General features: G+C 39.1%; 1 protein-coding gene across 1 annotated transcript in view; it reads left to right on the top strand.

Annotated features, from left to right (window-relative positions):
• The first annotated feature begins 700 nt into the window (after window positions 1-700).
• The window catches only part of SEC62 (SEC62 homolog, preprotein translocation factor), a 30841-nt gene continuing 17330 nt past the window's right edge, over window positions 701-14211 (top strand). Inside the window, exons 1-3 of the mRNA XM_049774466.1 lie at window positions 701-888; window positions 8424-8532; window positions 9968-10073. Coding sequence (XP_049630423.1) covers window positions 853-888; window positions 8424-8532; window positions 9968-10073 — 251 coding nt within the window. The 5' untranslated portion in view covers window positions 701-852. The remainder of the gene's footprint in view (window positions 889-8423; window positions 8533-9967; window positions 10074-14211) is intronic.

Raw genomic sequence — 14211 nt, 5'->3', positions numbered from 1 at the left:
AATGTTTTGAAGTCTCCAGGAAAGCACCTTTTTATTCAAAACACACTGGCCATCTAAATGGATTCTTTTTTGGTCTAAGTGGGTCTGAGCTAAGGGAAGTAAATTCACTGGACCTAGAAACTTCCAGCTTCTTAGAAAACACAAATGTGTATTTCTCTTGTTTACATGTCCTCGTTGCTCCTCTTTCCTTTGCATTCTGCCTGTCTGTCTCCCAATGTGAGCTGTGCGAGATGCAGCAGGCAAGACCCGCAGCTTAGACAGAGCAGCTCTGCAGCCCCCTACGTGGCGTGGCAACAGCCCATAGTACAGCCAGCTCATGTACTCCGCCGCATCCTGCGCGGGTCCGAGCTGTCCGTACATCTTTCGAACGGGGGTGGACCAGAAATCCGACGAGTGTCACGGGCCAAAGTCGGAAACGTCTAGAACCCGTCCGTCGGAGTCAGGCCCCGCCCCCAAACACGTCGCCTCGGAGAGTGGAGGAGAGAAGAGGCGGGGCCCGGGAATCGGTATTTCATCCAGGGGCATCCGAACGCTCGGTCAAGTTGGGACTAAACAAACCTTCCTGGACGACCCTTCGCCTCTCGACCTTCTACTGGAGAGAAGCTCGGCGAAATCCAGCAGCCATTTCCCATCCCGGCTCCCCCAACAGCGGCAGCGACTCAGGCCCACCCTCTCTGTCTCTCTGGTGCCGCTGCAAGAGTGGTCGGAGCCAGCCGGCGGGTTACATAACATAACGGGCCCCGCGGCGAGTTCTCGCGAGATTTCCGCCGCGAGATTTCCTCCGCTCAGCCCCCGTCTCCCCCCGCCCCCCCGCGCGGTCCACGTCAGAGAGAGCCGGGCTCAGCGGCCAACATGGCGGAACGCAGGCGGCACAAGAAGCGGATCCAGGTAGCCCAGCAGCCGAGCCCCGAGGGTTGGGGTGAAGCGGGGGGGTATTGAGGGTTCTCGAGAGGTGGAGAAGAAGGTGGAACTGGACGTGCTGGGCGGCGTGTGTGTGTGGGTTTGGAGGCGGCCGGGGCGGCGGTGGCGTGAGGAGGGGGGCCGCGGCGGGGGCCGCGCCCGGGGCTGCACCGTGCAATGTTCCGCGTTCCTTGCTCGGCTCCACTTCCCTCCCCGGGGCTCCCGGGGCCTCTCGCCCACCCTCGAGCCGAGGCGATGCAGCCTCGAAGGCAGTTGCAGCCGGCTGTGGAGCGGGACCCACCCGAGCCGCCTCCGTGCGTCCGGACGGCCTTTGTGCTGTGTCTGGCAGCGCCGACCCCGCGGGGAGCTAGCCCGCCTGTCTCTTGGTCTGGGGGTCTCTTCTCCGCGGAGATCTGGGGAGCCCGACGTTCCAGCCTCCTCGTCCTCCTCCTCCTCCTCTCCTTGCAGTTGCATTAACTTCATGTCCGGTGGATGCAGGCCCCAGCTTGGCTTTGCTTGGCTTTGCTTTGCTTTGCTTTCCTTCCAGCCACTCCGGGTAAATAAACAAACAAAACATCAGCCTCCCTTGGTGCTGCTGCTGCTGATGATGCTGCGAGGAGGAGGAGGAGGAGGTGGAGGAGGATCTATCCCTCTGGTCGCGCCCAGAAACATTTCACACACGCCAGTGTGTCATCCTCATAACCTACTTAACTGCCCGCCCTCCCTCCTTCCCTCCCTCATTCCACCACCATACGTGTCATCTCGGCACTGTGGGGCATCTTCTTGGGCGCGAGAAGATCCCATTTAAGATGCCACAGCCCAGATGCTAGATGGGCTCTAGAAAGCCCCCCGCTGCTTCTTTGCTTCTTAGCTGTCAGCCCCGACCCGGGTTTAGAACCCTGCAAACTGGGCATTCCCGATCATGGAACAGGTTGTGTGTGAGTGGTTACTAAAGCCCTGCATGGTTACAGGTTGTTTATTCTTTTGTTTCTGACCATAGCAGAACTCGGGATATGTTTGTTTATTTGTTTTGGGGAATGTTTTAGCCCCGCCTTTCACATTGAAAACAATAACGTAATTCACTCAGTTGACTTTCCCCACTGGCGCTTTTGAACTATGCAAGATAGAAAAATTTCTTGAAGCATTTGAAACACTAAAGAGGGATTTTGAGCTTTATAAATACGTAGTTGTTTTGTAGTTGTTAACAATTCGCAGCAGGCTGTCTGAAGACTGATACTCTCAAATTCTGACAGGTCAAAATTAGGGCATTCTGGAAGAAGTTTTTTGTTTTGGGACCACACCTGGCCATGCTCAGGATTCACTCCTGGCAGTGGCCAGGAATCCAGATGGGGTGCTGAGGATGGAACCTGGATAGGCCCTGTGCAAAGCAAGTGCCTTACCCACTGTACTATCCAGCTCCAGCTCCTGGATGAAGTTTTAATAATGCTGTTAGCAGTCTTTCAAGTTTTTGTTTTACTGATCGGGCTAGATATGTAAAACTTCTATTTCAGAATGTATTGAACTTACAGTCCCCTGAGCACATCTGGCACTTCCTTGATCTTCAGATCCAGGATTAAACCCTCTTCCTGAGGTGTTCCGGTTCATATCTTAGAAGTTGGCAAAGTTGTACTTTCTGCGTTCATACTTACACTTGTCATATTTTTTTATATTAAATACACATGCTTATAGCTATTTCAGCTGTTCTTTAGAAAGGTGAAGGTGAACATAAATCACCTTTTGAATAACTGCTTTTCTTTTAATTATGGTCTTATATTAAACAAAGTTAGAATTAGAGGCATGCTGTATAGTATTATTGGCATTATTATGTCATTATTGGGAGCTAAGACTTGTGACAGAGACTTCCTGTTTGTACTGTTTCACTAATTACTGGTTGTGTAACTTTGGACAAGTTACTTTTTACCACAATTTCTGAATCTGTAAAAAAGGATGTCTATTTCAAATAACAAACAGCAATTCACCCATGTAGGTTTTCAAAATGTAGGTGAGTCAGTAACTTTAAAGTTATTAAAACAGCACGTGGCATAAAATTTCTTTTTCTGCTTCTCAAGGATGAAGGATTTAAGCATGGGGGGGGACTGTAATGTACAGAAGAAAAATTGCTATTCAGTAAATATCAGGTGTAGTTATTTTTGAGTCTCACATAAATGTATGTGGATTTGATTGCTTAAAAATCAGTTTGGGGGTTGGAGAGAGTGCAGTGGATAGGGTTCTTGCCCTGCATTCAGAGTCCTATCTCTGGCATCCCATATGGTCGCCCCAAGCACTGCCAGGAATAATTCCTGAGTGCAGTGCCAGGAGTAATCCCTGAGCATTGCCAGGCATAGCTCCAAAACACAAATAAAAATAAATAAAAATCAGCTTGGATGAGGGCTAGAGCAATAGAACAGCAGAGTGGGCATTTGCATACCAGCCTACCAGGTTCATTCTCCGGAGTCTCATCAGGACGCCATCAGGAGTAATTCCTGAGCTCAGAGTCAGGAGTAAGCCCTGTGATACAGGGTTGGTGATACATTACCCTACAAAATTAGCTGGGGTGCTTTAAATAAAAATAAACAATTTTCATTTTCTATATCCTCTGCTTTTTATTGCAGTATATATTGAATGAAGGTTTTGGGAGTGTACTGTCACACAGTCTTAACCCAAATTCATAATATCTTGTTAATGTTTTAATTATCTTAAAATTTCTTGTGCCCCTCCTGGAATCAGAGACTATAATATTGGCACCACTTTAGAGAGAGAAAAAAATGAAATGTTCAGACTTTTTAAAAGAACAGAAGCATTCTATTGTAAAAGTTGTGGGCACAAATGTCTAATATCAACTGAGTTTCCTATTATTTGTTACTTGATGTTTCATGTTTCTAAAAGGTTTCTTTGTTTAATAGATCAAATCCCTTGAACTATACTTGAGAGAAATGCCTGATAAAAAACAAGTTTAGGTTTTTAATAGCTCATTCATTTACTTTAGTTTCTAGTGTAGCATACTTTCAGATTATGGTAGTCCATCAAAGTTGAGAACAAGAGGACTGTTTTGCCACATTTCCTTTTGAACTAATTTTACTGGACACTAAAAACCAAAAATTCTTAACATTATGTTTAAATATTTTTTATTTAAGAAGCATAATCATGTCAATTTTCAAAAACATCCAGAGGTTAATAAAGGGCATTTTACCAAAGAAAGGTTTAGAATCCTTGTTTCCTAACATTTTATAAGTAGGCAGAGTTTTAAGATAATTAGGTTTGCTTAGATTTCTTTTTAACAAATGGCAATTCTTGGGTGAAAAAAATGATTGGCCTGGGGCAGAGCCACAGTACAGTGAGTAGAGTAGAGCATTTTCCTTGCAGGTGGCTGCCTCAAGTTCAATCCCTAGTATCCCATAGGGTGCCCTCAGCTCAGAAGGGTCTCACTCAGCACTCCCCCTCAAAACTTGATTGGCCCACTACCTTATCCTTATCCCACTACTGCACTACATCCCATAGTTCTTTAGGTTTTTAGGACAGTATTATTCGCAGTCCACAGTGGTGCTGTGTATAGCCTGTTCACCTTATCTGTCATTTGGTACTCCTCCTCCCCACAGTACCTCTGGGTTCAAGCAGCACTATTGGGTCCTAGCATTGAGCCATTAGACCTACACAGCCAGGCCATCATGTATCACCATGAAAAATGACCTTGGATACTCAAATACTGCTAGAAATGACCCCTCAAATGTATGTATTACTAGTTTTAAAACTATCTAAATCATCACCCTCATTTTCCAGAGTCTTGATTCTCTAAGTAAAACGATCTTTTGACACAATCTTATTCCTAGCAAAATGTTTTTAATGTCACCATTGATGAGATTTAAAAAAAATCACCAAAATCTTGTTCTGATTTACTTTAATCCTACAAGTTTTATATTGTCAAGATTTAATATGACTTGCCCTGCCAAAGAAATTAGGCTGGGAGTGTGGAACAATAGTGTAGTATTTTTCTCCTGTGTGTGGGCAGGCGAAATAATAAAGAAAAAACAAAGAAAGAAAAAGGAAATACACAGAAACATTTCTTTTTTTTTAAATATATTTTTTATTTAAGTAACATGATCATAGTTGGGTTACAGTCATAACCAGAACACCCCCTCTTCACCAGTGTAACATGACCCCCTTCCCCCTTCCCATCCCCTACCTGTATTCGAGACAGGCATTCTACTACAGTTATTTGTTAGAAACATTTAAGTTTCCGTTTAAAGTCCAGTTGAAATTTAGGGCATTTAAAATGTTTTTTCTTGGAACTTCTGTAAACTATCCTGGATAATTTTGTTTCACCCATCTGTCTCCTGGCAATGAAATCCTGACACATCATAGGACTATATGTTTAGTGGGAAGAAATTAGAATGTTTGAGATTATACAGTTGAACTCTCTAGAGTCTAGGGCCTTCTGAAGAAAAGACAAAAGGAACCCAGAAAACCTAAACCTGATAGCTCCCCTCAGAAGCTTTCATGGAAGGTATGCAGTAGGCATGAAGTAGGGAGCAAGATAGCCACAGCTCTGGGTAAGATCCAGAATCCTTTAAAGTTTCTCAGTAACAATCTATGCAGCTTTAAGCATTGAATCTAATTAAGAGCGCTTCAGCTTCAATTCTGGTAATGTGCAGTTTTATAAATAAGTTATACTACTTCCATAAAGTTATAACATTCCCTCCCCTTTTTATCAATTGACAGATTAGGCTTATTTCTATGAAAAATAATAATTTTTCTAATTCTTCAGTTCTCTAAAGTAGCTTACTGATTCTAATTATTTTTTCAAAAAGATTATCTCAAGTATCATCCCAAATGTTATTTAATAATAACCCTATTTTGTTGTATTTTGAGTGTTAATATGTTTTAAAACATCTTTTTAAAGTAGTGGTTTTCACCCTTTTTCACACCTGAGGATCAGACCAGCAATTGTAAACCACTATTGCAAATAAAAGTGGTATTTGTTTTATCATTTTTCTATTGAAAATTTAAATAAATTTAAATAAGCTTGGGTTGTGAGTGCTGTAGCCAACACACTGAAATTTGGGTGCAACGATATTAGTTTAGCTTCATAATTTTTTGGTTCTTGCTTCCTCTTTCTGAAGCATTTGACATAATTCAATGAGCTGTTAAGCTTTTTTTATTTGAGGGTTGATTAGATAGCTTTTCTTTATTACTGAGTAGTAATTATTCTCATCCATTTTTGTTTAGATGTTTTAGGTAAAAATATGAATATATTCTAAAAAGTTGTTGACATCAAAAGGAATAAAGAGAGTGAGATACTATAGTTTTATTTATAAACAGGAAGAGAATAAGACTGTTCTATGATTTTTATTTTTTTTTTTTAGGTTGCAACAGGTAAGCAATGAGAATGAAGACTTCGTGGCAGGATTTTTAAATAATCAACTTCCTATGATCATGCTCTTTTGGTTCTCTTCAGCAGTCTTTCTGATGTCAAAGCCTCAGGAGATAACATAAATTAGAAAATTTTCCATTGAAAGTGATATACAGTATACTCACTCCATATCTACTTAAATGAACATTTCTCAATTTTAACAAAGAAAAATGAACACCTTTTAAGGATTTGTACTGAAATGGGGACAGTGAAGTTATATCTGTAATAGAATTCACTAATTTTCTAATCACAATTTCAAGGGAAGTAACCAATAAAGAAGATGTTATACTGGTTCTAGTTGAAAGAGATATCCAAGCACCTGTTTATCACGTGTCTTCTATGCATTGTTGCTTAGTAGTGCCCTTAACAAGGGAAATGACTGATCCAGATTGCATTAATCTATTTTGTAGTTGTAGAAAGAAAAACGTAGCCTTCATTTTTTAATATGCAGTGGACTAATATCAAATTTCCTATTGTGTAGTAAAGTGAACTTTTTAGATTTTTTTCCAATATTTTACATATGATTCATCTATCAGTGTTAGTACATTTATGCCTAAATGTAAATGGTTTGTTTGAATGTTAGTGTGGGTGTCAACTTGTCATCTAAAGTTAATATGATTGATTGTTTTCCCTCCAGAATCACTGTTCTTTCAAAAGTGGTTATTTCTGTTATTGAAAAATGATCAGTTGATCATATTCAAAGGTTGATTTTACTCATGCTTTGTGATTAATTTCTTTTTTTTTTTTTTTTTTTTTTGGTTTTTTTGGGTTTTTTGGGGCCACACCTGGCGTTGCTCAGGGGTCACTCCTGGCTGTCTGCTCAGAAATAGCTCCTGGCAGGCACGGGGGACCATATGGGACACCGGGATTCGAACCAACCATCTTTGGTCCTGAATCGGCTGCTTGCAAGGCAAACGCCGCTGTGCTATCTCTCCGGGCCCATTGTCATTAATTTCTAATTGTTCTACATTTAACACATTTTCAGATACGCAGATAATTCCAATCCTGATCCAATATCATATCATGTCTTCCTTGAATACTAGAGTAGTCTTCTAATTACTTTCTTGGCTCGTATTGATTCTGTTCCCGGTATCAAAATAGTATGTCAGGATAATTTCTTACAGCAATATCTGTTAGAGACAATTGTCTTTTTTGTTGTAGGACAGAGGTAGAAGAAGGAAAACAGGAGAAATAAAAGCAGTCTTTTTATCTGCCACTTCTTCAAATAAAATTGTATCTAGGATTTGTAACTGCAAAGGGAATTGAAATACAACAAATCTATATCTCAGAGTAGTTTTTATGATTGCCACACTGGGTCAGCTCTCTGAGAATTCCTCCTGTAGTCTATTGTCCATTATTCCTTATACATAGCTTTGGCTATTATTTAAGATATATTTATGGGTTCCGTTTCTATTTAATTTAACATTTGGGTTCTTATTATTGGCAAGCCTCTTTACTTACATTGATTACTGCTTTATGGTTTACTTAGAGAGTGTGCCAAAAGTGAAGATACAATGATAGAAATTTGTTGCTGGACTGGAAAAGCAGTTCAATATTTATTAAATATGAACTGAATATTAAATATTAATATTTAATAAGTTATTTATCTTATTAATAACTTATCAGTGTTTATTAAATAATCATTAATATCAGGGGCCGGAGAGGTGGTGCAAGCCATAAGGCATCTGCCTTGCGCATGCTAGCCTAGGACAGACCACAGTTCAATACCCCAGCGTCCCATATGGTCCCCCAAGCCAGCAGCAATTTCTGAGATTTCTGGGCACGTAGCCCAGCATAACCCCTGAGTATCATCGGCTGTGGCCGAAAAACCAAAAATAAATAAATAATCATTAATATCAACCTTGTAGCTGAGACCAAGAGGTCAGCAGGATTTGACCCTGTTAACTTGTATTTTAAAGTCATTTTTTAAAAATCTATTCTCTCTTGTATGCATTATCTGATCTGCTTAGAGAAAGTTCAAAAGACCCAAGATCACATAAAATAATATGTAAAAAATTACTTTTAATTATATGAACACTTTCTTTGTTTTTAGTTGTTTTTTACTTGTATATGAACATTATTACTAACTGATCACATTGATAATTTTACTTTGCAGGAAGTTGGTGAACCGTCTAAAGAAGAAAAAGCTGTAGCCAAATATCTTCGATTCAACTGTCCAACAAAGTCCACCAATATGATGGGTCACCGGGTTGATTATTTTATAGGTAAAATGATCAGTAAAATATTTATCTATCTTATAATAGTATCTACATTTAAACTGTAGCCCTTTAAAAAGTAATTTCCAGGGGCCAGAGCAGTGGCACGGAGTAGTAAGGAATTTGTCTGCCTTGCGGGTGCTAGCCTAGGACTGACCGTGGTTTGATGCCCTCGCATCCCATATGGTCCCCCAAGCCAGGAGCGATTTCTGAGCACATAGCCAGGAGTAACCTCTGAGCGTCACCAAGTGTGGCCCAAAACAAGCAGACAAACAAACAAAAAAAAAGTAGTTTCCAGTTGTTATTGATGAAACTAGGTTTAGGATACATAGAAATTATCTTACTCTTATATTTGTGCAGCTGTTAATAACAAAGGAATAAAAGTACTTTATAATAACTTTGTTAGAAATTTTATTTTATTTTATTTTATTTTGGTTTTTGGGCCACACCCTGTGACGCTAGGGGTTACTCCTGGCTATGCGCTCAGAAGTTGTTCCTGGCTTCTTGGGGGGACCATATGGGATGCCGGGGGATCGAACCGCGGTCCGTCCTAGGCTAGCGCAGGCAAGGCAGGCACCTTACCTCCAGCGCCACCGCCCGGCCCCAGAAATTTTTTAAATAGACTTTTTCAGTACTTTTACCACATGTTCAGGTAGTATACATACATACATACAGATAACCTTTTTTTGTAAAGCTCTGGACTAAAATTCAGTGTAAGCCAGGTGTTAGAACCAGCTCAGGGACTCTGGTTCTTTACATAATGCAGTCTCATCATATTTAAAGTCATCTATCACCTCGAGCTTACGGTGATTAAGATTACCTATCATCAGTTAAGATTGAATTGGCATTTGAGAAGAAATTTTTAACTTCTCTTTAATGTTATAATTTATGATTTCTAACTTTCACTAAAAATTTTTAAAATGCAGATATGAAAAAAATAAAGATATACTGTTTTCTTCAGAGGTAACATATATAGCTTCTTCCAGCGAAAGCAGCAGAATACATTATGCTTATTTGGTGGGTTACAAAAAGTCTTTTTTCCTTGTGATTCACCAAATAAGCATAATGTAACCCTTCATCTTATGTGCACAAAACATGTTCTTTTTGAGCTTTGTCCTTAGCCTTTATAATATAGTAATAGTTGATAAAAATTCTGTTACCCCGGTAGGAAGGAAGAGTTTGGCGGTTTGTATTACTACATCTAAATTGTGTTATCTTGATAAGAGTGATATTTACGTTGTAGTTTTAGAATACTTTTTGCATTAATTTCTCTTGCTTGAGTAAATGTTTTTAATGCCATTTATTTGCTAGCATTATATCACAGACCTAGTGTTTGTTGAAATTGATATTTTCATGTGAGAATATTAAAATTTGCCTTCTAAGATACTGTTTATAGATAGAAATCCCATGTATACTAACTTTAAATAACAAATTTCTTCTTTAGCTTCAAAAGCAGTGGATTGCCTTTTGGATTCAAAGTGGGCAAAGGCCAAGAAAGGAGAGGAAGCTTTATTTACAACAAGAGAGTCTGTGGTTGACTACTGCAACAGGTAGTATTTTAATTTTTTGTTTGTTTTTTAGTGAAGGGCATCATAAATAGGAAAAAAAAATTTTTTTGTTTTTGGGCCACACGCGGTGACACTTAGGGGTTACTCCTGGCTATGCGCTCAGAAATCGCTCCTGGCTTAGGGGACCATACGGGAGACCACAGGATTGAACTGCTGTCCATCCTAGGTTAGTGCATGCAAGGCAAATTCCTTACATCTTATGCCACTGCTCCGGCTCTCATAAATAGAAATAAATATTCTTGGTTTTGGTTTTGGTTTTGGTTTTTGGGTCACACCCGGCAGCACTCAGGGGTTACTCCTGGCTCCACGCTCAGAAATCGCTCCTGGCAGGCGCGGGGACCATATGGGATGCTGGGCTTTGAACCAATGACCTTCTGCATGAAAGGCAAACGCCTTACCTCCATATGTTATCTCTCTGGCCCCAGAAATTTTTAAATATTCTTAACAGTTCTAACCTTCTTACCCACTTTCATCATTAAATGTAGTGCTGTTACATCTTGGGTCAAATGTAGCTTTTATATGCAACCTGGCTTATTTGTCTCTGGACATAAGAATACCTTTTTTTTTTTTTATAGATTTCTTGTTTCTATTACATTGATACATTTCCCAGGCTAGTGATGGTTCAATAATAAACGCCATTTACTAAAAACTTATAGTGAGCAAAAAAAAAATTCATTCTTGTTCAAATATCTAGGGAGTCTTTTCCAAAGTTTTGCAGGGTTTCCTAAAATCCTGAGTTTTGTTTATTTTCCTTTGGATTTGCATTTGTACTAAGCCTTTAGCCTGGAATCCTTCCCTGTTTTATGTAGTGATTGCTAATAAATTCTTTACAATGTCAAGGCAGCAACTGTAATGTCTCTATTTTTTAATTCAAAGATGAAGTGTAGACAGTTCAGTAACATTTATATTTTTTCATGATAGGTACTTCATTTTTGGAAAAGCAGTGGTGGGTAGTGTTCAGAAATTTCTTTTTTTTTTGGGAAGTATTTCCATACTTTCTTTTGGTTTACTTATTACTTGAGTATATTAAGATATTTAATGAGTTTTTTAAACTAAATTTTGGTTTATGACACTACAGTTTAGTCAGAATTGTACGTTTGATGGTTTTTTATTTGATAGGAACAAATACTTAGCATTTGCTAATATATTGTTTAAATATGAGTTTAAAATATCAATCATGGGGCCGGTGAGGTGGCGCTAGAGGTAAGGTGTCTGCCTTGCAAGCACCAGCCAAGGAAGGACCGAGGTTCGATCCCCCGACGTCCCATATGTTTCCCCCAAGCCAGGGGCAATTTCTGAGCCCTTAGCCAGGAGTAATCCCTGAGCATCAAACGGGTGTGGCCCAAAAAAAAAACAAAAGAAAAAAAAGAAAAAAAATCAATCACATGAAATCCCTTTCAAAAACTATAATTTCATAACCTACGATTTTCTAAAGCTAAAGTTAGAGTCTTTTTTTCAGTTGTCCATTATGAGTGTCACTAGCATTATAGAAGCAATGAAAATTTCATTATTTAAAAGAGATGGTATGGGCTACCTTGTAGCTGGCTAACTGTTCAAATTTCTGGCACCACATATAATTTAACACCAGGAGTCCTGAGCACAGAATCAGGAATAGCCCCAGAGCATTACTATTGTGACCCAACCCCAAACCCCTTATGCCTCCCAAAAGAAAAACTTCGTTAGGGCAAGGATAATTAAACAGTGGTAAAGTAGGTACTTGCCTTAAAGTAAGTATTTGTGATTTTACTCCAAAGTGCAAATTTCCCTCCCTGACACAAAATGAAGTATACAAAAAAATTAGAGATGCTGTAAATTTCAAGGTCACTTTTTGACAAGTATTAGTCAATATTCTCCCTGATCTCCTGAGCCATGCTTTATTCTTAATTCTGATATACTGCATTGTATTGTCTTACCCAACAAGGATAGTTTGTTGGAATTTGATGTATTTAACTTAGCAAAAAATTACTCATCTGTCAATATACCTAATTATTATATTAAATATGTGAGTCAGAGCTCTGAGGAAATCAGCAAATATTAGTTAAGGTAGCTTTGTCTTTTAGGAGCCTCCATACCTGTTTGTAGGTAAAGTCCCTAACACCTAAGTACAAAGAATGTTCTAAAGATAATCTGTTCATTATATTTTATTCTTGTGTCAGTTTGCTTGTGTCCTGTGAACTAAAATAGAGAGGCATGACTACCAGCTCTTCAAAGCTATGTCTGCTACAACTATTAAGGTCTCATAATGACCACCTTCCATGGTTTCCAATCTGACGAAGAAAGAAACCACAAAAGGACTCACTCTGATCCAACAAATACAGAATATTAAAAGGGAATTATAGGAAAGCATATAAAGCTGTCTTTTCTAAAATGCAGGGACTCTTTATGTGTTTCAAGAAAAACTGTTCTTAACACCATCTAACTTTTCTTATGACTATCTTCAACCTCTAGTCCAATTTGGGTCTCTGTTGCTTTCATACTTATGCCTCATTTTTCTTTGATCATAATCTGCGACTGTCACCAAATGGTTCTTCTTTTTTCTTACCTGCTTCTCAACAGTTCAAGTATCCCTAATGCCCATCTCTACCATCTCTACCATTTGTCAGGCCTGCCTGACATTAATTTTTGTCTCCAGGTTCTACAGTTTACAAAGGCTTATCACACAGTTTAATTCTTAGCTATTTTTGAAAGGCTGCATATGTTAAGATTTAAAAAAAATTTTGTCGGGCCCGGAGAGATAGCACAGCGGTGTTTGCCTTGCAAGCAGCAGATCCAGGACCTAAGGTGGTTGGTTCGAATCCCGGTGTCCCATATGGTCCCCCGTGCCTGCCAGGAGCTATTTCTGAGCAGACAGCCAAGAGTAACCCCTGAGCACCGCCGGGTGTGGCCCAAAAACCAAAAAAAAAAAAAAAAAAAAAATTTTGTCAGCTATATCTCAAAGCAATTGTAGTTCTCTTTATATTGTATGCTAATTCCACAGCTATTAGCACAATAGGGGCATTTAATAAAACTCATTGTCATATTTTACATATTGTCATATTTACGACCATTGTCATATTTTAAAGATACGTATGCCTGGCATTTTGTAAATATTTGCTAGCAGAAAAAAATCATAGAAGCATGAAGACATTTAATAACTATTTCAAACTGCTTTTAATCCATGTGCATTAACATATTTATCAAATATCTATTATATGCCAGTTTCCAGAATACAAAGATATCATGATCCCCTCTGAAGTAAATGTTCTAGACTACTATAGAACATAATTATATAAGAACTTAATTTATACACACTGTTTTCCATAAGAAATAGAGAAGAGGGCCCAGAGAGATAGCACAGCGGTGTTTGACTTGCAAGCAGCCAACCCAGGACCAAAGGTGGTTGGTTCAAATCCCGGTGTCCTATATGGTCCCCCGTGCCTGCCAGGAGCTATTTCTGAGCAGACAGCCAGGAGTAACCCCTGAGCACCGCCGGGTGTGGCCCAAAAACCAAAAAAAAAAAAAAAAAAAAAAAGGAAATAGAGAAGCTTTAAGAATGAGTTCACAGGAAAAATGTCTTAATCCTGTTTTGAAACCAGTAAGTAATTAGCAAACAGGAAAAGATAGTGTTACAGAACACACTGAGATATGGAGCTCTGTGTTGTTCAGTGAAAAGGTTGTAAAGTTTTCTATGATTTGAACATAACGTTACAGTGAAATGCTGGCACTTATTTTATTGCAATAATATGTCATATCTCGCTTAAGATAGTTACAATAAAGGTTAACCAAAGAATAAATAAATACACCTGTTACTTAATAGAATAGTACCGTTGGGGAAATATTTAAGAAACTAAATGAGAGAATTTCACAACTAATTTTCACATTAAATAAAAACAATTTTCTTTTTTAATATTAAATGAAAATCAAGATTTTACTACAACAACAATAATAATAATTAACATTGAGTACAGATATTCCAGATAGCATGCTAAATAATCTGCATGACTCTTTTTTAGCCCTAGAATAACTCCTGTCAGGCCAGAGATAGCATGGAGGTAGGGTGTTTGCCTTGCATGCAGAAGGATGGTGGTTTGAATCCCGGCATCCCATATGGTTCCCTGTGCCTGCTAGGAGCGATTTCTGA

The sequence above is a fragment of the Suncus etruscus genome, chromosome 6 (genome assembly GCF_024139225.1).
Source record: "Suncus etruscus isolate mSunEtr1 chromosome 6, mSunEtr1.pri.cur, whole genome shotgun sequence".
NCBI classification, from domain to species: Eukaryota; Metazoa; Chordata; class Mammalia; order Eulipotyphla; family Soricidae; genus Suncus; species Suncus etruscus.
Note: the sequence above shows the minus strand (reverse complement) of the source record. Positions and strands in the feature narration are given on the sequence as shown.